General features: G+C 37.0%; 1 protein-coding gene across 1 annotated transcript; it reads left to right on the top strand.

Moving 5' to 3' along the window:
• The first annotated feature begins 22,586 nt into the window (after positions 1 to 22,586).
• Positions 22,587 to 23,102, top strand: LOC140889782 (uncharacterized). The gene has a single exon (XM_073297508.1). The coding sequence runs from the start codon at positions 22,587 to 22,589 to the stop codon at positions 23,100 to 23,102; it is 516 nt and encodes a 171-aa protein (XP_073153609.1).
• Positions 23,103 to 24,835: the final 1,733 nt, after the last annotated feature.

Below are 24,835 nucleotides of genomic sequence, written 5' to 3' on the forward strand. Positions count from 1 at the left end.
CATATTGGATACATTTGTCAGGGAGCTAGAACACAAAATCTCTTACACAGGGACTGAGAAATCATTTGAGTTTCCTCTTGGAGATTTATCGAGACTTTCCCCTATATATATATATATATATATATATATATATATATATATATTGGACATTTTCCGATTGATTGATTGATTTATTTTTTTTGCGAAGATTTCAGGGCAATAAACGATACAATAGACATAGTTGCTAACTAAAAACGATGCACACGCATTTGCGTGAATAAAATAATAACTACAAAGTTTATGAATTTTTATGCTTAATAGGTTAGGTTGATTAAAAAAAATAATTGAAATTGACAAAGAGTATTATTGGAGATGTGTGGATAGTGAGTAAAAAAATATGAAGAAAACAAAAAATTTAGAAGAAGGGTATTTTAGGTATATTAAAAAAATAGACCATGACACCAAGTTAAATTAGTCTAATATGCCTACAGTTAATAAATAGCAAAAGATATATGAAGATTATATTCACACAAAAAATTAAATTTTGAAATACTATATTACTGATCGAGCAAATACTACCATTGACAATCAACTCAAATATATCTATCAATTAAGCTCGAATAAATCGCAAGTGCACGAGTCAAGTAATAATATAGTGTACAAATTACGAGTATCGTCCCACAAGATTGATTTGTGACAAAATTACTAAAGTATTATTCTTTAGTTAATAAAGATGAGATGAGAATAAATTAATGAACTAACATAAAAGAATGAAACAAAAATAAATTAAACTCAGAAAATAAATAAACAATTGTTAAGATCTCGGTTCACCTACCCCTTTTTCTTCTCTAACGTTTGAAATTCAGTTTTCAAGTCATGCTTTTGACGGAATTCCCTAATCTATCAATATACTCTGTCGAGCTATATTAATCTAATTAACTAATTGTAATAACCAAGTGTCCTTGTGTTATTTAACAATTGCAATTGCATTAACGATTTGTGGAATCCTCTAGCTTTCGACCTATTGGACTATGACTATCAACATGTATCCAACCTCATATATTTCTGCAAGTTGTAGAACCATGGATTATATTATCCTATCATGTTATAAAATCTCCTTTCAGTATCAATTATAACACATAAAATCAATTCGAAGTTGATCAATCTCCAAATAATCATTAAACACAATAATATAATCAAGAATGCATAAAAACCAAATTCAATCTTCAAGAAGAAATAGAAAAAAGTTTTGAGGGTAGGATCCCCTAAATCCCAACAAATATAAAAGAAAGAAGGAAAAAATATAAAACTAGTGTTTGCGGTTCTTGTTTCTGGTTGAGTTCTTCATGTCGTCTCCCTCTTCTCACATTCCTTTCTCTCCTTCGTTGATGGCGGCTGCTCTCCCTCCGTCTGATGCATCTCAAAAGTCCTTTTTATATGCCCTTGAAAGTCCGTCAAACAAAGCCCGACAAGTTGAAACTTTAAAATTTTGAAAATATGATTTTTTTTTCAGTTAGCGTTGCGCCTAGGCGCCCAAGGTTCTGTCCCAAAAATGTTATTCTCGCATATGATTTTCTACAGCGCGCGACAATTTTCAAAAAATCATATCTCACAATCTAACCGTCGGATTGATCTGAAATTTTGACAGCAACTTCAAAACATCTTGAAAGTCAATGTGGACCGTAGAGATTGGATTTTGATCCCTCAATAATTTAAATTTTTTTTTTACCATTACTGCTCTGTAATTCATTCTTGTGACTCTACTCTTGCCCAAATTCTTCCTTTTCTCCATCTTTTGTCTACAACTAATCAAAAATCATGAGAAGTGATCCGAATGCAATAAATACTCGATAACTATACATGAATGACATTAACAATATAAAAACATGCAAAACAAATGCAAAATAATGCAATAAAACACATAAAAACAACACCTATCACATCCCCATACTAACCTTTTGCTCGCCCTCGAGCAAAATAGATGACAAAAAGAAAATAACTAAAACACAGAATTATGAACGACTGATTTGCAGATGATCTCATGGATATTTTTTGAGCCTCAAAGAATTCAAAAAGATTTACTAGCAATTAGAAACACCCTTATGTTTTTCATACCATACCTTTAAATAAATTGCACGTGAACATATGTGTGTGATGTTATTCCAGTTGCATGCAGCTAAAGTAGAATCCTTTTATATGACTGTTCAGTGACCTATTAACACATCAGTGCAAGTATCCTTCTTATGTATCCATTCCTTTTAGATACCCCTAACATTCAAACCTTCTTCAAGATTATTAAATAACAAAAAAAAAATATGGGTGATTTATATTTTTAAAGAAGCTCCGGATTTTGTACTCGGCTTACATTAGTCCCATAAATTATCCGCAAACTTGGCTACACCTTAGATAGGAATAGGATTTCAATCCCCTTGTCTATAGCCCGGATAGAGCACCAACCCCATTACATCCGCATATTTAGCCTTCATTTAGGGATTAGAATTTCAATCCCTGGTTCATGGCCCGGATGGAGTTATTATCTATTTTTTTTCCTTTTTTATAAAACAATGCGCATACAATCACCCAATTTTGGAGTCACAAAAAACAAATCCGAGATCATAAGTGCACTATTAGAGTATCACCAAAAATCACAAGACACATTTGAAATCACTAAACACCTAGTGTCGTGCAATGGTCAAGCAGTAAAAAATTTCATCACTTTTCACTACAATTCACTGGTTTAACTATGGTGCATAAAAAATATTCACAACACAATCTAAGGTTTTCAAATTAAATTCAAGGGTGACACTTCCCAAAAAATTTTCTTTATCATAGGCTACCATATCCTCATCCGAATTCAGCACATGCAAAGAACTTGACACTAGACACATGCATGCAAAAAGAAATAACTAAACACAAAAATTACAAAAATCCCCCTCCCCATACTAAAACTTTGCATTGTCCCCAATGCAAAACATCAACATGACCAAAGAAAATGTATGAAAGAAGAATAACACACAATTCAAACATGACAAAAACAAAAAAAATGAAACGGAAAACTCCCCTGATCAATCGTCGTCCTCATCACAGTGGTGCACATCCAATTTTTCCTGCTACTCCAAACTTCTTAGGCCATCAATATTCTTATATATTCACCTTGAAAATCCAAAAATTGAGGGATTAAACATGATCAACTCAACAAAAAACAACACTAGATAAAAAAAACTGAAATTAAATAAACAAAACAAAAATAATTAGAATTCTTGGGTTGCCTCCCAAGTAGCGCCTGATTTTTAGTCCATGGCTCGACCCTCAGAAGAACTCATCAAAGAGCGGCTGACGCCCATAATAAGTGTCATATGACACCACCAATGGGTCTTTGTTCCATGTGCCATCAAGTTTGGCCAGATAAATGTGGTTTAAACTCGTCACCTCAACAACACCCCATAACAACTGGTAAACATGGGAAGAGAAAATCTCTGTTGGCTCTCCATGTTGCAGGGTAAAACTCATGAATACTTGTCGATGGATCATCTCAAAGTATTACTCCAGATGAATTCCTGCAAGAATAGAATATAAAACGATAGATCACGTAGGAATAAAATAGAATAAATAAATAAAAAAATTAACTAAAGATAACAAGAAGTAAAAATTGTCTATTCAATCCCCGGCAATGGCGCCAAAAACTTGATCGAGCAAATACTACCACTGACAATAAACTCAAATATATCTATCAATTAAGCTCGAATAAATCGCAAGTGCACGAGTCAAGTAATAATATAGTGTACAAAGTACGAGTATCGTCCCACAGAGATTGATTTGTGACAAAATTACTCAAGTATTATACTTTAGTTAATAAATATGAGATGAGAATAAATTAATAAAAAAAAATAAAAGAATGAAAAAAAATAAATTAAACTCAAAAAATAAATAAACAATTGTTAGGATCTCGGTTCACCTACCCCTTTTTCTTCTCTAACGATTGAAATTCAGTTCTCAAGTCATGCTTTTGACGGAATTCCATAATCTATCAATATACGCTGTCGAGCTATATTAATCTAATTAACAAATTGTAATAACCAAGTTTCCTTGTGTTATTTAACAATTGCAATTGCATTAATGATTTGTGGAATCCTCTAGCTTTCGAACTATTGGACTATGCCTATCAATATGTATCCAACCTCATATGTCTATGCAAGTTGTAGATCCATGGATTATATGTAGTGACCCTTACCCGGATCACCTACTAAATAGAACTTAGGCATGCAATTAACTTAATTAAACAGATATCAGAATAAACTGCGGAAACATTACAAATACTACAATCCCAAGGCAAGGAATCTGTAAAAATCCAATTAGATTATACAACCATATCGAAAAGTTGTATCAATCCGATAACAACAAAAATAGAAACCTAAGCGAAGCTCCACCTGACCAACCGCTGCCTAGCCCCTCCTGGAATCACCCGCCTCATCCAATCTCAAATCTTCCCCATGGAATAGGGTGTCCAAAAACACAAAGTACGAGATGTGAGCATAAAACACTCAGTACGAGAGTATGAGTATACATGCATGCAAAGTGAACTCCCAATAACTCGAGGTCAAAGATCAGATAACAAAGACAGACCGGGCCCTGCTATGTAGCACGCTGTGCCGTCGCTGCAGGAGGTGGCTCCCATACCAATATACCAGTGGATATGCCGGACCCAAATCGATGGAAGTCCATCCACTCACAGGATAGGGTACAACCCTACTAATATACATCTCGAAGGAGATGGCTCAATATGCAGATGAATGCAGCATAAATCAATGACATATAAATCATGCAGTCACATAATACATGCATACTCATTCAGAATATCTCGAACAGTACTATCGTACCTAACATCGAAGTCTGAACTAAGATGGAAGAATACAACCCCTAGCTGCCTTAGGTTCAAGTCCCGACCCGACCTGGTCTCAAGACTGACCCGACCTGGCCTCTCCCTTCAAGCCCGACCTGAACTGCTCCTGGCCAAGCCCGACCTAAATTGCTCCTGGTCAAGCTTGACCTGAACTGCTCCTGGTCAAGCCCCGAGCTACTCCTTCCCAAACTCCCGAGCTACTCTTTCCCGAGCTCCCGAGCTACTCCTTGGTCCGAGTAGAACTAAGAAGTGAGATGAAATGGTGTAAAATGACCAAACCCTCGACTCCTATTTATAGAGGATGAGTCGGGACAGGTGTCAATCAAATGCATGACACATAGCAGGACACTAATCGTGTTTTAGCTCCAGCCACGTGTCCATTCCTGACCTGAATACCATGTGTTCTTTCCATGACCGAACACTACCCTGGCCTTGCACATCACTTTCTTGAGCACCCTAAGCCCCGACCCGAGCCAAGCACAAACATATTCTCGAGCCCGAGCTCTAGCTCAATGCCCGAGCTATTGTTTAACAACCATGACCGACCCGAGCTACTCATGCCATGTGTTCTTGATCTTAACTTGTGCTCTTGTTAATAAAATATAATTAACCAATTAATCTTGTAAATTAGAACTGGGCTACTACATTCTCCCCCAATTAAGATATTTCTTCCTCGAAATAAGATCTTAGGTACTGAATGTAATACAAAAATCAGAAACATTCTTTATTCTAATCAAACATTTACAACTGAATACAACTCGAAAATGAAATCAAAATAACTCAGGATATTCTGTGCGCATCCAGTCTTCGAGTTCCCAAGTAGCTTCCTCAGTGCCTCGACGCTGCCACTGAACTAAAACCAGAGGAATGAATTTGTTCCGCAAAACCTTATCCTTATGACCTATGATACGCAAAGGTCTCTCCACGTATGTCAAATTCGAGTCCAACTGTACCTCAGATGGCTGTAAGATATGAGACTCATCTGCCACATACCGTCGTAACAGTGAAACATGGAACACGTCGTGGATACTAGACAAATACGGTGGTAACACCAACCTGTAAGACAGATCTCCAACACTCTCCAGAATCTCAAATGGACCAATGTACCTAGGAGATAGCTTACCCTTGAGACCGAATCTCAAAATCCTGCGAAATGGTGAGACTTTCAGTATTACTTTCTCTCCCACTTCGAACTGCAAAGGTCTGCGCTTGACATTCGCATAGCTAGCCTGTCGATCTTGCGCAACCTTAATTCTCTTCTTGATCTGTCCAACAATATCAACAGCCTGCTGGAATAACTCTGGTCCCTCAACCTGTCGCTCCCCCACTTCTTCCTAGAACAGTGGAGTACGACACCGTCGCCCGAACAACGCCTCAAATGGAGCCATCCCAAAAGTGCAATGGTAACTGTTGTTGTACGCGAACTCAATCAATGGCAACTGATCTTGCCACGCTGGACCAAAATCCATAGAACATGCTTGCAACATTTTTTTAAGAGTACGGATCGTGCGCTTTGACTGCCCGTTGGGTGCTATGATGTACTCAAGCTAAGAGTAGTACCCATAGCGCGCTGAAGACTCCCCCAAAACCTGGAAGTAAACCTTGGATCTCGATTGCTGACTATGCTCACAGGCACTCCGTGCAATCGAACAATCTCCTGGATGTACAACCGTGACATCCTAACAAAACTGTAGTGTTGTGAAATTTCCTCGCAAGCGTACGAGTGTCAAGTTTAAATATAGTGATAAAATCAAGTATCGATCCCTCAGGAAGTAAAATGAAAATAATAGTGCTTGTAATTAGAATAGTCCAAACTTTATCTAGAAAATCAATAATCAAGAATTTTGCAATTAAAATAAATAAGCAGTTGATTTTAGATAGCACGCAAACAACTTTCAGAAATAATCAATCAGAGAAAATGGTCTAGAGGTATAGATTTCACCTGGTTTCAACAACAATCAATCCTAATTAATTAATCTTCATGAATTTCAAAGAATTAATAGCCAAGAACACTTACGTGTATTATTCCCTCTCCCGAGTGCCGAATAAAATATATCAACTGCAATTGAATTCCAATATCCCTATTAAGAATCTACTTGCAGTGATCAATTCAAAACTATGTTCTCTTTAAAAGCTCTGTTAAAGTTATAAGCTCTCCCGAGTCAGATAAACAATTAACAGTGTATTTTCCAATGGTCCTATTCAAAATCTCCTCTCCCGAGTGCCAGATTTCAAATAAATATTACAAATCAATTATTGATCAGATAATTGAAAAGACAATCAATTCTAGAAAAAACAATTAATCTAGAAGAAATTCAATCCAATAAAATCAAGAATTCAAGAAAGTGTCTACACCAGGTTCCATCCGACCTCTAGACTATGAATATTAGTTCATAATAAAATTCTGAATAAAACAATAATCCATAAATTCAAACATATTCAGAATTAAATAAAAGATAAAAGAAACAAATCCGTCGTCGACGCCGTGTCCGGTCGATCAAACTCCGTCTTTGTTCTTCACGATGAAGCTTCAGAAAATCCCAGAAAAATGTCACGATCAACTCTCTGATTTCTCTTCTGTACGTGTGTGGCGGCTCTCCCTTAATCAGATGAAAAAATTGCCTTTTATATCACATCTCAAAAGCCCACTCAAAAGCCCACAAAATATAAAAGTTTCCTTCCGATTAAAATTTTCAAACTCAGACTTCGCGACAAGCGCCCACTCCAGAAATCACGCGCCCGCGCATAAGCCTCTGTTCTCAACCTTCTCAACTTCCCAAGAACTTGAGCGATAGCTCTTCTTTGAGCGCTAATGGAAAGCGCTGATCTTTGGCCCAATAATATGGCCCAACACTATTCATTTTCTTTGTCTTGTCTGTACGTTTCTTTTCTTTTCTTCTTTCTTTCTTCTTTCACTTCTTTCTCTTCTTATTTTTCTCCTCAAAATTCCATAATTCACAAAATCTCCATAATTTTCTACAATCACAAAAACAACACAATACCCACATAAATCTGCTCGAAACAAATATTTAACAATTAAAATCATATATAAATTAAGTGTATAAAATACACTTATCAAATACCCCCAAACTTAGACTTTTGCTAGTCCCGAGCAAAACTATTAAATTCCAAAAACTAATTCTATCAAACAAAACAACAAGAATAGTCAAGAAATATTATGGAACAATGGCCTCAACAATGATTTCAAAAATATCAAATCCAAATCATATCCAACCTACTAACACTTGAAAGTTTTAGCCAATCACAAAATAATAACCGCATAAACTCACAGTCTCCGCAACTCAAGTTCAAAACACCATTCTCCAAATTCAATTCAAACATTCATAGATCATGAGGACTTTTCAAGGATAGCATAGGATCAAATATAGGATATTAATAAAAAACACTCACAATTAGGTAAATGCAAAGAATAAACGTGTAAGTGTTTAGATCAAAATTCATAATCATTAAAAGCATCAATCAACAGTCCATATGCTAAATTCTCGCAACTCTTCTCCACTAGTATATTGGGCAACTGAGACTCGGTCAATAGGACTTATTCAGCTTATAATGTAAGGCCTGGCTCATGGCTACAAATGAAGGATAAGAATTCAAAATAAGGAGTAATTCATATTATCAAACTCAATTACGACTCCTTTTTCATTCACAATTTCACATTCTTTCAATTCACTTCATTTCTCAACTTTTTCACAACTCTTCTTTTCAGAACTTTTTCAACTCTCTACCACATTTTTCAACTCTTTTTTTCTACTACCTTTTTTTTCATCTTTTCAATTCATCCACCACACCAATCCTTTTTTCACAAATAAAGCTAGGAGCATTCAACATTTTAGCATTCAAATTACTCCCTTAAAGGTAGGAAATAGTGTTTAGGCTAATTAGGTAGTCAATGTAGGACCTTGAAATAATGACGAATGGGGGTATAATCACACGTTTACACGTAAGCCATTCGATTTTCAATAAAGCTCAAACAAGGTACTAGGGATAAAATAGATAATTAGGTAGCTTGAAAGGCTCAAACGAATTCAGAAAAATCGCCTAAATCATTCCTAATCTCAGTTTTGCCCGTATTTCGCCTCGAAGAGTGTCCGAACTAGTTCTAGACAAGTCTCAATTCACAATTAAATCATACAAATTCAATCAGTGCAGAAAAAGAATAATCATCAGCAGTTAAAGATGATTTTCACAACCAATTCAGAATTTTCGTACCTCAAAGTACTAATATACGTGTAGCTCAAATGGGCAACTAAAGATAAATTCAATGAAAAGTAGGCCCAAAAATTTCAAACAATGCCTCAATCATATCTATGTCTGTATGTCTCAAAAATCAGATTCAAGCATTAATCACAGAGTATATAAGAAATTGTTCATCTAATTGGTTCCATTTTTTCAAAAATATTTTTCAGATAGGTAGACAATCATGGATTTCAGTTATAGCACAAAAATATTTTTCATTGGCCATGCATCCATTTCTTTCTCAACTCAACTCAATTCAACTCAACTCAACAAAAACAACAATTAAAAATTTTATCTATAAAGCACACAATAAAATTCAACTACTCAAATGTCAACCAAACAACTAAATCACTAAATCAAAAACTAATTCTCCCCCCAAACTTAATGTAATCATTGTCCCTAATGATTAAAAACAATAAAAAGAACAAGGGACTCATACCTTCAACACCGAGCATCAGGACTCGGCGTCATCATCATCATCTCCATGGAACGAAGGTGCAGCAGCAGCAGTATCATCAGAAGACCACTGCGGAGGAGCTGGATAAGGCACAACAGTGGGCGGATAATTCTGGGCAAGAGCGGCAGTGAAGTCATGCATATATGTCATATGTGCTCGCATCATCCTCCACTGCTTCTTCATCTGAGAAAGCACGGCCGTAGAATCATCACGAGTAGAATACTCAGGGGCCGGATGTGTCGATAGTGACATAAGTCCTTCCAAATGGGAAGGTGCTGGCTCAAAGTGTGGTAGTGGCTCCGAGGGTTGCGGTGGTTCAGCTGCCTGTTCAGAAGTACTGGCTGCTTTCTTCTTCTTGTCCCGTCTCAATGCACCAGTAATTCTTATAGGACCTCGAATTGGAAGAATCTGCTCTGTGTCATCCCACACAACACCAGCTAACCGGCAAAGTTGAGTAATCAAAGACGAGTGGGGTAAACTGATAGTCGAGGAACCCCTAACTGCAGCAATAATAGACTCCTGAATTACTCTCCCAGCATCAACGGATTTCCCTGTCACAATGCAGTACACCAGTCCAGCTCTAACCTTAGTCACATCGGATGTATGCCCAGATGGCAACATCCTGGCAGCCACAAACTCATGCCAATTATTCGCTTCTCGTCGAAGAAATATGGATGGAAATGTAACAACTTCATCCTTCGCATTCTTCTTCCATTCCGCCCCATCCTCACACAAGGTCTGAAGTACAATGTTATCTGGATATGGCTGATTCTTAAATACCTCATACTCATCATCTGCAATGTCCAAATCCGGCATTTCATAGAGACGGTTAATTGTACTTTTATCAAAAGGCACCAATTTCCCTCGAACTCGAACTTTCAGATTCACGTCTTTGACCATCAAATTTGCATAAAACTCATGAATCAATGATATAACAGCATCTGGTGGACTCCTCACAAATGTCTCCCAACCTCTTCTCTTAGCTTCAATTAACGCCGGTGCACTATACTCTCTCAAACTCATTCCTCTTTCTTTGTGCATCCCTCGCTCCATTACATCAAAACAATACTCTTCCGCTGTGGCATTCCAAAATCTATGTCTATCGTATGAAGCAGCAGAGGACGACGAAGAAATTGCTCCTTTCCCTTTGGTTTTTGGTGGCATTGTAACTCAATAATTCAACTCACTTTAAATCAAATGCCTCAAATAATGCAATAAACTCCCAACAATTCCAGCAACCAACGTTCAAATATAACCCAAGCAATTCAACAAACACTTGGTAGGCACTAATATAATGATATAGAATTTCACTACCGCAAACGTACTCCAATCCACAACTCAGACAAAACTCAGACAACCCAATAGCCTCAAATCACAACATTTATCAAAAATCAAATATAAGAGATAAAATTTCAGCTTTTGTACCGTTCACGAATACATTTTCCAAATTCTTCAATTTCCCCTTTCTCGACAAGCTTAGATGGAGCAAGACCAATTTTGAGAATCTCTGCCACAATCCTTGAGAGGATGATATTTTGTTGAGTAGAAGATTTACGATGATCGTGCCAGTGCGTGAGATTTAAAGGTAGACTCGAACGAAGGATCGTGATTTAAGTCTGGGAGGAGTAGACTCTGGAGTGGACTTTTAAACTCCTGAAGTAATGCGTGCGCGATAGCGCTGTTCAGTCGCGCGTTAGCTCTTGATGTTGCGCTAGTGAAGTAGCGCGATAGCGCTTGATGATGGCGCTATAGGAGCGCGTTAGCGCTTGATTGTTGGGTGAAGGAGCGCGTTAGCGCTTAAGATAGCGCTGTTGGTGAGCTTGGAGCGCGTTAGCGCTAAGTGAGGCGCTAATGGGTAGTGCGATGGCGCAAGGCGTAGCGATGTTCGTGTAGCTTCAGTGCGTAGAGTGGAGGCGGGCGCGCATAAGCCTCTGATTTCAACTCCCAAATCTTGAGCGGACGCCTCCAATCTTGGGCGAGCGCCCATAATGCGCTGCAAGAAGACCAAAATCCTGAAAAATAATTCAACAATTTTAAAATTAGGCCTCCAAAATTATCAACAATAATTCAAAAATCATAAAATTAACTAATGAGCAAAAAATAAAAATAAAAAAAAATTAAAGCAGAAATTTAAATAAATAAAAAAAATTAAAATAAATAAAAAAAATAAAACAAAAATTTTGGGTTGCCTCCCAAAAAGCGCTTGGTTTAGAGTCGCCAGCCCGACTCTCAAAGTATTAAGTCTTCCCTTTCTCTTTCACGCGCCAAATAAATTCCACGAACCGCCTTTTAAATTTTGCTTTTTTCGTGGCCTTCTTTGGTGGTTTTGGCGCTCTCTCATTCGATGAATCAACCGCAATGTCGGCTTTTGAACGATCCTCCAACTTCATAACCTGTTCAATTAAGCATAATTGTTCGATGGATGGATTAGGTGCTTTCGTAAATAAGTTGAAGATTACTCGTTCGCGCTCCACACCCATTGACAACTCCCCTTTCATCACTTCAATTTTTGCATCCGCTGTGGCCAAGAATGGTCTCCCAAAAATGAGCGGAGCACCATGATCTGCTTCTATATCCAATACCACAAAATCCGCTGGGAAGATGAATTTATCCACCTTGACTAGAACATCTTCAACAATTCCTCGTGGATATTTAATGCTCCGATCCGCCAATTGCAATGAAATCTTAGTCGATTTCATGTCTCCCAACTCCAAGGCCCTGTACATAGATAATGGCATTAAATTAATACTGGCCCCTAAATCACAAAGTGCATTATTAAAATGAGAACCACCAATAGAACAAGGAATAGTAAAACTCCCTGGATCCTTAAGTTTCTGTGGCATCTTCTTTTGTAGCACCGCACTGCACTCTTCCGTCAGATTGACCACCTCGTTCTCTAGCAGCTTTTTCTTTTTGGACATCATCTCCTTGATGAACTTTGCATAATTTGGCATTTGCTCCAAAGCTTCAGCAAAGGGGATGTTGATGTGAATTTTCTTGAAAATCTCCAAGAATTTGGAGAACTGCTCGTCCAATGCTTTCTTCTTGAACTTTTGCGGGTAGGGAAGTGGAAGCTTATACATCGGTTTTGGCTCCGATTTTGGCTCCTTCTCCTCAAATTTTTCCTCAAATTTCTTCTCTTCAACAGCAGGTTCTTGAATTCCAATTTCTTTTCCACTTCTCAACTCTATGGAATTGCACTGCTCCTTGGGATTTACCTCAGTATTGCTAGGGAACTGGCCGCGGTTGTTGTCCTTCAGTGCGTTCGCCAACTGCCCTATGCTGGTTTCCATGGATTGCAACACAGCACCCATGTTGGTCATGTGCGTCTCCAAACTGTCAAGTCGAGACTAAGTTCTCGCCATCCTCTTACCTGATTCCTGCACAAAAGTACTAACCACATCCTCCAACGACTGCTTACCCTCATCCTTGTTTGTATTGAATCCCTAAGGATTCAGCACATTTTTATTGTTAGCATACGAAAAATTTTCATGATTACGCAAGCTAAGATGATAAGTATTTGAGACAGGGTTACCTCTATAGCCTCCATATCCTCGGTAGCCATTTGGATTTATATAATTGACTTGCTCTATGGTCGGTGATCCTTCAACTCCATTTGAATCTGCAACATTAATTTTATTCAAAGAAGCTACCTGTGTAGTCAGTGCAGATAATTGAGCAGTGATGGACGTGAGAGGATCCACTACATACACTCCAGCTGGCTTCTTGACTCCCACACGCTCAGATGGCCATTGGAAACTATTGACCGTCATCTCCTCCAACATATCATAAGCCTGAACATGATCCTTCGCAAATATAGTACCTCCAGCCGCTGAGTCCACATTCATTCTCGTAGGTGCATTCAGTCCATTGTAAAACCACTCAATCTGTTCCCAATCTACAAAATTGTGGTTAGGACAACGTCTTAATAATTCTTTATACCTTTCCCATGCCTCGTAAAGCTGTTCAGAGTCCATCTGCCTGAAAGTACTGATCTCAATCTTCAGTTGGATGGTTTTGGCAGGTGGAAAATATTTCGCAAGAAATTTTTCTGCCATCCCCTCCCAAGTAGTGATGCTTCCAAGCGGCAATGATTGCAACCAACTTCTGGCTTGATCCCTGAGAGAAAACGGAAACAAGCGTAAACGTATAGTATCCTCAGACACACCATTAATTTTTACCGTATCGGTTATCTCCAAAAAAGTGCGTAGGTGTAGATAAGGATCGGCAGTGGCGCTCCCATTAAATTGGTTCTGTTGAACCATGTTGATCAATGCAGGCTTTAGCTCAAAATTGTTTGCATTGATAGTTCCTCGAGCGATTCCAGAATAGTGAGTCTGGATCGTCGGTCTGAAGTGATCTTTAATAGGCACTAGGGGAGCTTGGTTTTCTTCTTGTTAAGCCATTCTTTCAAGTTCTTCTCTTCTAGCTCGTCTTAAAGCACGTGCAGTACGCTCGATCTCCGGATCAAACAGTAGAGAATTAGAACTTTGAGATCGTCGCATAGACTGCAATTAAAAATAAGAAGAAATTAATTAGCAACTTAAAAAATAAAAGAAAAAAACTCTAAATTAAAATCTAGACTAATTGGTAACAAGACTAAAAATAATCAAATTTTACTCCCCGACAACGGCGCCAAAAACTTGTTGTGAAATTTCCTCGCAAGCGTACGAGTGTCAAGTTTAAATATAGTGATAAAATCAAGTATCGATCCATCAGGGAGTAAAATGAAAATAATAGTGCTTGTAATTAGAATAGTCCAAACTTTATCTAGAAAATCAATAATCAAGAATTTTGCAATTAAAATAAATAAGCAGTTGATTTTAGATAGCACGCAAACAACTTTCAGGAATAATCAATCAGAGAAAATGGTCTAGAGATATATATTTCACCTGGTTTCAACAACAATCAATCCTAATTAATTAATCTTCATGAATTTCAAAGAATTAATAGCCAAGAACACTTACGTGTATTATTTCCTCTCCCGAGTGCCGAAAAAAATATATCAACTACAATTGAATTCCAATATCCCTATTAAGAATATACTTGCAGTGATCAATTCAAAACTATGTTTTCTTTAAAAGCTCTGTTAAAGTTATAAGCTCTCCCGAGTCAGATAAACAATTAACAGTGTATTTTCCAATGGTCCTATTCAAAATCTCCTCTCCCGAGTGCCAGATTTCAAATAAATATTACAAATCAATTATTGATCAGATAATTGAAAAGACAATCAATTCTAGAAAAAACAATTAATCTAGAAGAAATTCAATCCAATAAAATCAAGAATTCAAGAAAGTGTCTACACCAGGTTCCATCCGACCTCTAGACTATAAAAATTATTTCATAATAAAATTTTGAATAAAACAATAATCCATAAATTCAAACATATTCAGAATTAAATAAAAGATAAAAGAAACAAATCCGTCGTCGACGCCGTGTCCGGTCGATCAAACTCCGTCTTTGTTCTTCACGATGAAGCTTCAGAAAATCCCAGAAAAATGTCACGATCAACTCTCTGATTTCTCTTCTGTACGTGTGTGGCGGCTCTCCCTTAATCAGATGAAAAAATTGCCTTTTATATCACATCTCAAAAGCCCACAAAATATAGAAGTTTCCTTCCGATTAAAATTTCCAAACTCAGACTTCGCGACAAGCGCCCACTCCAGAAATCACGCGCCCGCGCATAAGCCTCTGTTCTTAACCTTCTCAACTTCCCAAGAACTTGAGCGATAGCTCTTCTTTGAGCGCTAATGGAAAGCGCTGATCTTTGGCCCAATAATATGGCCCAACACTATTCATTTTCTTTGTCTTGTCTGTACGTTTCTTTTCTTTTCTTCTTTCTTTCTTCTTTCACTTCTTTCTCTTCTTATTTTTCTCCTCAAAATTTCATAATTCACAAAATCTCCATAATTTCCTACAATCACAAAAACAACACAATACCCACATAAATCTGCTCGAAACAAATATTTAACAATTAAATCATATATAAATTAAGTGTATAAAATACACTTATCATGTAGTCCTGGTTATAAGGAATAAAATGTGATGACTTGGTGAGTCGGTCCACCACAACCCAGATAGCATCACAATTCCTCGAGCTCACCGGTAAATGGGTCACGAAGTCCATCATGATCAACTCCCATTTCCACTCAGGAATGAATAAACTGTGAAGCAATCCTCTAGGTCGTCGGTGCTCTACCTTGACCTGCTGACACACCAAACATCTAGAAACATAAAGATACACACTCCTTTTCATTCCTTTCCACCAGAAAGACACATCGTATGCAAATCTTTGTACACCGAAAGGATTCTCATACTTTATTACTAACACTTGTCATAACACCTGTGACAACGTCGTTGTCCACAATTCTTGATTTCTTGAACCTCTCAGGTTTTCTTCTTGGAAAACATCAATACAATTATTTTGTTGATTAACAAATCGATTAGTGCAATCTCTAGTGCCAATTTATATTGACACCCATCTCATAACTTCAGATAACACCTGAAAATGAGAATATTGCTTATCCTCTCACGGATAATCATTTCTTGTTGAATCCTGACTTGCACTACTGGATGAACAAAACCGTTTCATACCTCTTAGGAAAAGTCCTAAAAACAATACAACCTAGCAAAAACCCTTGAATCGATCTCATCGAATCAGACTTATCAATGCATCCATTAGACATCCTGAAAAAAAAATCAGTGACAACAATCCCGCTGGATCTGATAACCTTAGATCTCAGCTGCTATCCTTTTTTCATGTCTAAACACTTGATGTTATCCTGTTAGTATTCATTAAAATTCAAATGCTTGCTAGATCAATTTCTGACACTGAAGTCCTAGAATTACTGCAAATCATTCCTGAGAACTGAATATCTGAGTACTCTACTCATCTTTTCAGTCTACCAAGAATAATTCCAATCGTTCTTTATGCAAAAGAATATTTAGCTCCTCCGTCAACGGGTTATAACATCTATATCTACCTCAGACAAATAGTTGCAAATAGCACCAAACTTGCACCAATTTAACTGACCATTTCGAAACATACATGAACACCTAAGTGCCCAGCTTTCACTAACCAAGTAAATTCTCATACTGATGAATCCATGCTGTAACTTAGCAGGCTCATGACATCTGTCAAATAGAATTGAGTATCTTTTCATGGTTATCAAACTGACACCAAACTATATTTTTAACGTAACTGTTGCAATGATCTCTAGACTGAGTAAATTTTCCATCCTTTCTTGAAGTACAAAAGACTTCCAGAATATCAATGGAAATATACTCTCCCATGTCTATCATTGATAACAGTTCACGTCTCCTAGTATAAGTCATCACAGTGCCCTGATAAAATTCTTCTTTGCTTGACAATCCATCGATTGAATTCCAATTCTTACAGAAAAATTTACCTAAGTAAACTCATCACTTAGAATTTCCTGTTCATCTCATAATCAAGATCCTGATCACTAAAATACCTCTGATAGAATCAGACAATACAGGTAAAACCTCCTGGTTCTCCCCCAGTATCACGTGCAAGAACTACCCGTCCAGAATATTCACTTGTCAAGGAATCCTTTCCAAGACTATTCTGTCCACGGAAACAAAAGTCTGTATCTCTGATGAAGTCAGACGATAACTCAAATCCCTTGGAACTAATCCAGTACCAAGTATAACTCCAGAAGACTCAATTAAATCCTGAATATTCTCATGATAATTATACCTATTGCTATGACTATACAAACAACGAGATTGAGATAAGTCTTCCTATAATGCCAAACTGGAACAAAAGAATCCTTCCAGAGTACACCGGCATAAGGTCGCACTTACTATACCATCTCGGAACCCGACAGTCAAGAGCACCCTGGAATAACTCATCCCTGAGTCTCTGATATTATGCAATCATTCCTTTCTGGACCAAAATCATTGGTCAAGGAAAATTCTCTGTAGAGGCACAACTCAAATCCCGAGTCTGCAAGCATCTGATAATTAAATCCTGTTGAATATCAATTCAACTAATCTCCTGGATTAAATTCCGATATCACAAATCAATATCAAAAACTTATCTATTCAGAACAATTACTTGTCAAGGAAAAATCCATTCCAAGACTGTTCTGACAATGGAACATCTCTATCTCAAATAAACGATAACTAAACCTTGATACCACACCTGGTATCTGTCCTATTCAAATTCATACCCTGTTGTGACTGTTTCCAAATTTCTAAACTGAGTAGCCTTCCCTATATAGTCCCTGGAGCACCAAGGCCTCCAAACAATCTTCGAAGTATAGAAACTTCCAAAGGAATAACCGACTAAGGGTGGCGCCCCCTCATGTCTAGTACTGGTCACAATCCACAACTCTTGGTATTAGTTAATCTGTCATCCTGATGAAAATCCATCATCACTAGGTAACAACCTAAAAGGATCAAAACAGCCAACTGTTCTAAATAAATCCGTCTAGAACAAACATTCATGCATCCTGATGAATCACATCATCTCTGAAAACACTTGGTTTACTAGAATATTCTAGGTAAAACATCTAGAACTATTCATTGAAAACATGCAAAATCCCAAGTACTCATTAAAACAATGATCAGTCATTTATTCAAAATAACCAAGTTAATCTCAAAGATTACAACACTTGAACCATAAATTCAGGTTCTAATACAATCTTTATTACAATCCCATGTAACAACTTAATCAAAAGATTACACTGAAGATGTACAATACAACAATAACTGAGTACATCAAATACTGAAATCTTTAATACATCTGATTACAACTGAAATACTGTTTACAACCGAATACAGTATTTAAACTCTTGCAGAAGTCTTTCATTCCGTCTACTGATCTTGAACATGAAGTTTCCCTTCTGCTACTCAGGTCAGCAGAACTTCTACCTCACAAGATCTCAAAGAATAAAATCTTGGTAATCTACCGGATCCTTCCAATATTGTTGGGTTCCTTATCTGGTAGATGAGACAAGATTTTCCCGTCAATCTCTCCAACTACTAGAGGAGAGTCTTCCGGGGTGGCTTCCTTGGTCGACTTAGAATGGATGACTACATGTCACACATTCCGTTCAACCTGAAGAAGTGCCTGGCGTTAAACTGGATCTTCTCTTCCAGCTCGCTGGGATCCACATAATACGATCCTCCGCTGCCAACCTTGGCAATGACGATCTTGGAAAAGCCTAGACATCCTGCTATTCCAATTCCTGATACTGCTATCGTTATTGAATCCAACTTGTAATCCTACAAAGGATAACCCAAAATCAATACTATGTCCCAAAGAATCTTATTGCATGCTCTGATACCATAAATGTAGTGACCCTTACCCGGATCACCTACTAAACAGAACTTAGGCATGCAATTAACTTAATTAAATAGATATCAGAATAAACTGCGAAAACATTACAAATACTACAATCCCAAGGAAAGGAATCTGTAAAAATCCAATTAGATTATACAACCATATCGAAAAGCTGTATCAATCCGATAACAACAGAAATAGAAACCTAAGCGAAGCTCCAGCTGACCAACCGCTGCCTAGCCCCTCCTGGAACCACCCGCCTCGTCCAATCGCAAACCTACCCCATGGAATAGGGTGTCCAGAAATACAAAGTACGAGATGTGAGCATAAAACGCTCAGTACGAGAGTATGAGTATACATGCATGCAAAGTGAACTTCCTATAACTCGAGGTCAAAGATCAGATAACATAGACAGACCGGGCCCTGGTATGTAGCACGTTGTGCCGTCGCTGCAGGAGGTGGCTCCCATACCAATATACCAGTGGATATTTCGGACCCAAATCGATGGAAGTACATCCACTAACAGGATAGGGTACAACCCTACTAATATACATCTCGAAGGAGATGGCTCAATATGCAGATGAATGCAGCATAAATCAATGACATATAAATCATGCAGTCACATAATACATGCATACTCAATCAGGATATCTCAAACAGTACTATCGTACCAAACACCGAAGTATGAACTAAGCTGGAAGAAGACAACCCCTAGCTGCATTAGGTTCAAGTCCCGACCCGACCTGGTCTCAAGACTGACCCGACCTGACCTCTCCCTTCAAGCCCGACCTGAACTGCTCCTGGTCAAGCCCGACCTGAACTACTCCTGGTCAAGCCCCGTGCTACTCCTTCCCAAACTCCCAAGCTACTCTTTCCCGAGCTCCCGAGCTACTCCTTGGTCCGAGTAGAACTAAGAAGTGAGATGAAATGGTGTAAAATGTCCGAACCCTCGACTCTTATTTATAGAGGATGAGCCGGGACACGTATCAATCGAGTGCATGACACCAAGCAGGACACTAATCGTATTTTAGCTCCAGCCACGTGTCCATTCCCGACCTGAATACCATGTGTTCTTCCCATGACCGAACACTACCCTGGCCTTGCACATCACTTTCTTGAGCACCCTAAGCCCCAACCCGAGCCAAGCACAAACACATTCCCAAGCCCTAGCTCCAAGCCCGAGCTCTAGCTCAATGCCCGAGCTCTTGCTCAATGCCCGAGCTATTGTTGAACAACCATGACCGACCCGAGCTACTCATCTCATGTGTTCTTGATCTTAACTTGTGCTCTTGATAATAAAATATAATTAACCAATTAATCTTGTAAATTGGAACTGGGCTACTACATTATATTACCCTATCATATTATAAAATCTCCTTTCAGTATCAATTATAACACATAAAATTAATTCGAAGTTGATCAATCTCCAAATAATCATTAAACATAATAATATAATCAAGAATGCATAAAAACCAAATTCAATCTTCAAGAAGAAATCAAAACAAAGTTTTAGGGGTAGGATCCACTAAATCCCAACAAATATAAAAGAAAGAAGGAGAAAATATAAAACTAGTGTTTGCGGTTCTTGTTTCTGGTTGAGTTCTTCATGTCGTCTCCCTCTTCTCACGTTCCTTTCTCTCCTTCGTTGATGGCGGCTGCTCTCCCCTCGTCTGATGCGTCTCAAAAGTATTTTTTATATGCCCTTGAAAATCCATCAAACAAATCCCGACAAGTTGAGACTTTAAAATTTTGAAAATTTGATTTTTTTCCAGTCCGCGTCGCACCTAGGCGCCCAAGGTTCTGTCCCAAAAATGTTATTCTTGCATATGATTTTATGCTGTGCGCGACAATTTTCAAAAAATTATATCTCACAATCTAATCGCCGGATTGATCTGAAATTTTGACAGCAACTTCAAAACATCTTGAAATTCAATGTAGACAGTAGAGCTTGGATTTTGATCTTTCAATAAGTAAAAATAAATTTTTGACCATTACTGCTCTGTAATTTATTCTTGTGACTCTACTCTTGCTCAAATTCTTCCTTTTCTCCATCTTTTTCCTATAACCAATCAAAAATCACGAGAAATGATCCGCAGGCAATAAATACTCGATAAATAAACATGAATGACATTAACAATATAAAAACATGCAAAACAAATGCAAAATAATGCAATAAAACACATAAAAACAACACCTATCAATTACACCATTATTTAATTTTGTTATATATGTAAAAAGGAAACGTAAAAATGAATATGATAATAACTAAAACTGATAGAGCCAAAAAAATTCCAAGTGCTCGGATTTAGTACAAGTGGGAAGATTATATAGCCTGTAAATGAGTTCAAGAAGTAATAGACGAGTGGCTCATAAAAGTCAACATAAAGATGAATAGCGTAGAAGGGTCAACATAATCGTAGATGATGGGCGTACACAACATAATCGTTGGTTTGTTTAATGTCCTTAGGGAAGATACTTGATTTTGTATTGCTCAATCGCCGCGAAGGCTCCTCTCGACAACAAACAATTTATTGAAGTGTACACCTTAATTTTGGTGATGATAACACATCAATAAGATAAGATTAAAAAAAAAACCAAGAACAAAGTACATTGACTCAAATCGGTCTGATATCAAGTCAATCCGATATATCGATCTGGATGCGTTAAAATAGTTGAATATCTCTTTTCTGAAAACAATCATTAATCTGACAAGATAAAATTAGATCAGATCAAAGCCAGACCAGATCAATCTACACAACCCAATCTCAATCCGAGTTATTAGACTAAAAGACAAGAGAAGTTGTTGGTTCCATACTCGACAATAATTCAAAATTCTCCACTAAATTTGGAAAGAATACGAGGACACGTGGCACCTCTTGATTGAATAAAGACAAACATTCTACCGGCTACTTTTTTAAATATTGGAGAAGATCACCTATAAATATTTGATGACAAATAGAGATTCATAACTCTTGCTCTCTTATTTCAAAACTTTAAGATCATCAAGCCTTCATAAGCAAACTTAGAGATTATATAGACATACAAGAAGCAAATCAAAGATCAAACTCAAAATTCAAGCTTATTGAGTTATCAGATCAATTGATTGTGATAATTCTGTGATAGTTAAACCAACTTGTTGAAGCATATCCCATACTGAATTTATGTTGTAACTCAACCAGAGTTTGATTTGAATTGAAAATTTGATACTAGAAGTTTTTTTCAAGGGTTGATTGAATCGGATTTGTATAAGTTGTTGTGTAAATCGAATTCTTCTAGTGAAATTCTTCTGGAAATAGAAGAAGGGAAGACGTAGAAGTTTTAGCTTCGAACTTCCATAAAAATTATCTTGTTCTTTATATTTACTTACTACACTTACTTACTTGATCTGAGTTAGCTATCTAGATCAATTTTGCAAGGAATAAGTATTTCGCCGGATCAGATCAGTTCTTTTGAGCAAAATCTACTTAAGAAAAATACTTTCTATTCGAGCTGATAAATCAATTTAAGTTTTCATAATTATACTTAGTGTGTATTCACCCCTCTCTACACACTTTTTTTATTCTTACAAGCGGTATCAGAGCGGTTTTAATTGCTTAAATTTGAATATCTCTTGATAAGATATGTCATCGTTTAACAAGATTCCTATGTTCTCTAAGAAAAATCATGATGACTGAAAAATTCTTATGCAGACACATCTATCTGCTCAAGATGACGATATGTGGTATATCATCACAGATAGACCAATGAAGATCATGAAAGCCAACACTGCAGTTGCTGTGACCGAAGGTATACCTCAGATGATTGAAAAGCCTAGATCAGAGTGGACAACCGAGGACAAAAACAAAGCAAAGTTGGAAAATGTGGCAAGAGATTTTTTATACAAAAATTTGGACAAAAATATGTTTAGTAAGATCAAGTCATGCACTACTACTAAGGATATATGGGAGAAACTCACACAACTGTATGAAAACAATGATCAAACAAACGAAAACAAAATCATGGTAGCAATCCAAAAGTTCAACATTATGAAAATGAAACCTGGAGAAACAATGACTGAGTTTGATGAAAGATTTAACAACATAATCATTGAGTTGAATGCTTTGGGAAAAATCTACAGCAACAGAGAAGTGGCTTTAAAAGTTATGAGAGCCTTGCCTCGTGCATGGGATATTAAAACAATTGCAATGAGAAAAATCTAAGGACCTCAACAAGATCGAACTACATGACCTGTTCGCAGATCTCAAAGTTTATGAGTTTGAGCTAGGAGTACGAATTGAAGAAGAACTATCTACTCCACAAGTCACTAAGGCTGTGACAACAGTAGAGGAAATATCAACTATCAAGACTATAGATCAACTTAGTAGTGATGCTATGTTGCTCTTTGTCAAGAAATTTGACAAGTTCATGAGAAAGAATCAAAATAATTTTTAGAGCAAAAACAAATCTAGCTTCAGATGAAATGATCCAATCAACGATGATCAAGATTAATATAACTGTGGAAAGAAAGAAAATTTCATAGCTGAATGCACGAAACCAAAGAAGAAATAAAGGAATACATCACATAAGAAGATCTCCAGAGAATAAAGAAAGAACATCAAAAAAAAGAAAGAGCAAAAAACACTGATGACAGAAGAGAACAACAACAAGTCGGCTGAGTCAGATACAAAGTCATCTTGTTCATAAACTTCTTCAAGTGAAAGTGATGATGAAAATGTCAAATGCTTGATGGCAAGAGATGATTCAGAAATCCTAGAGGATGGAAAGGTTTTGACATTACTTATGATGAATTTACTAGAGATGATCTTATCACTGATTTAAATGAGATGGTAATTGAGTATTGAAGACTATCTCATCAGTTTGATGAAGTCAAAGCAGATGTAAAGAGAATAATAGATAAGTCATATCTAATGGACTCTACTGAGTCTATTGAATCATATAGTCTAAAGGCTCAAATAAATATGTTAATGACTTAAAACACCAACATGATAAGTGAACTCCAAGTTGTTTTATTTGAGAATCAAAGGTTGACAAACTTAGTAAACACTTGGAACAAGTCTTCTGTTTCACTAGATAAACTGAATGGACTGCAGAAGCAAGATGGTGATAGAACTGGTCTAGGCATTGGGCATAAATTATATTAGCTCATCTGAAACAAATACTCAGTCATGTATGGATAAGAAAAATTCAAAATATATGAAATTTGTAAGATCCAACATGATATATGAACACCTTGAGCCTAAAATTCCGGTTAGACCTCCAATAATTCAACATAGCAAACTATTTCATAAAGGTTTGGGATATGTTGAACATGAAAGTTCATAGTCTAGAATGACTAAGATCAAATAGGTTTGGATATGTCCAAGATAGACAGAACTTTATGACGGTAAAACATAAACCATATTTCAAAAACAAACCTGCTCAGAAGAAGTATTGGAAACCTGGCATAAAGAATCAGTCTGACTATACCACTAGGCACCCACAACACAATGCACGAAAGGTATTAGCTGGATCACTTACTCTTGGGGGCCTGTATAATGGAAAATTTTTAAATATAATTCAAGTATATATTTCCAAGGGATTAACCTGGAGTGAACCCAAGTAGGTATGAGTACGAAAGTTATTTTTATCTTTGATTTAAGGATATAAGAAGTGAGCTGGTGAAGCAATCAGTCTGGTACTTAGACAGTGGCTATTCTAGACACATGATTGGAGAAATCAAGCTTCTATTTGAATTCTCACATGGTTCAGAACCAAAAATCACTTTTGGGGATAATTTAAAGGGTATGACTATGGGTAAGGGTAAGCTTATCCATGATAACATGTTTATTAAAGATGTTCTGTTAGTAAAAAAGTTTAAAATATATTTGATTAGTACAAGTCAATTATGTGATTATGATTCTTGTTTAGAATTTCAAAAACATACCTGTACAAT

Source organism: Henckelia pumila, chromosome 3, assembly GCF_033568475.1.
Source record: "Henckelia pumila isolate YLH828 chromosome 3, ASM3356847v2, whole genome shotgun sequence".
Classification (NCBI taxonomy): Eukaryota; Viridiplantae; Streptophyta; class Magnoliopsida; order Lamiales; family Gesneriaceae; genus Henckelia; species Henckelia pumila.

What these genes read in the sequence shown, in the direction of transcription:
- LOC140889782 (XM_073297508.1), top strand. Translation starts at nt 22,587, where the DNA reads ATGCAGACACATCTATCTGCTCAAGATGACGATATGTGGTATATCATC.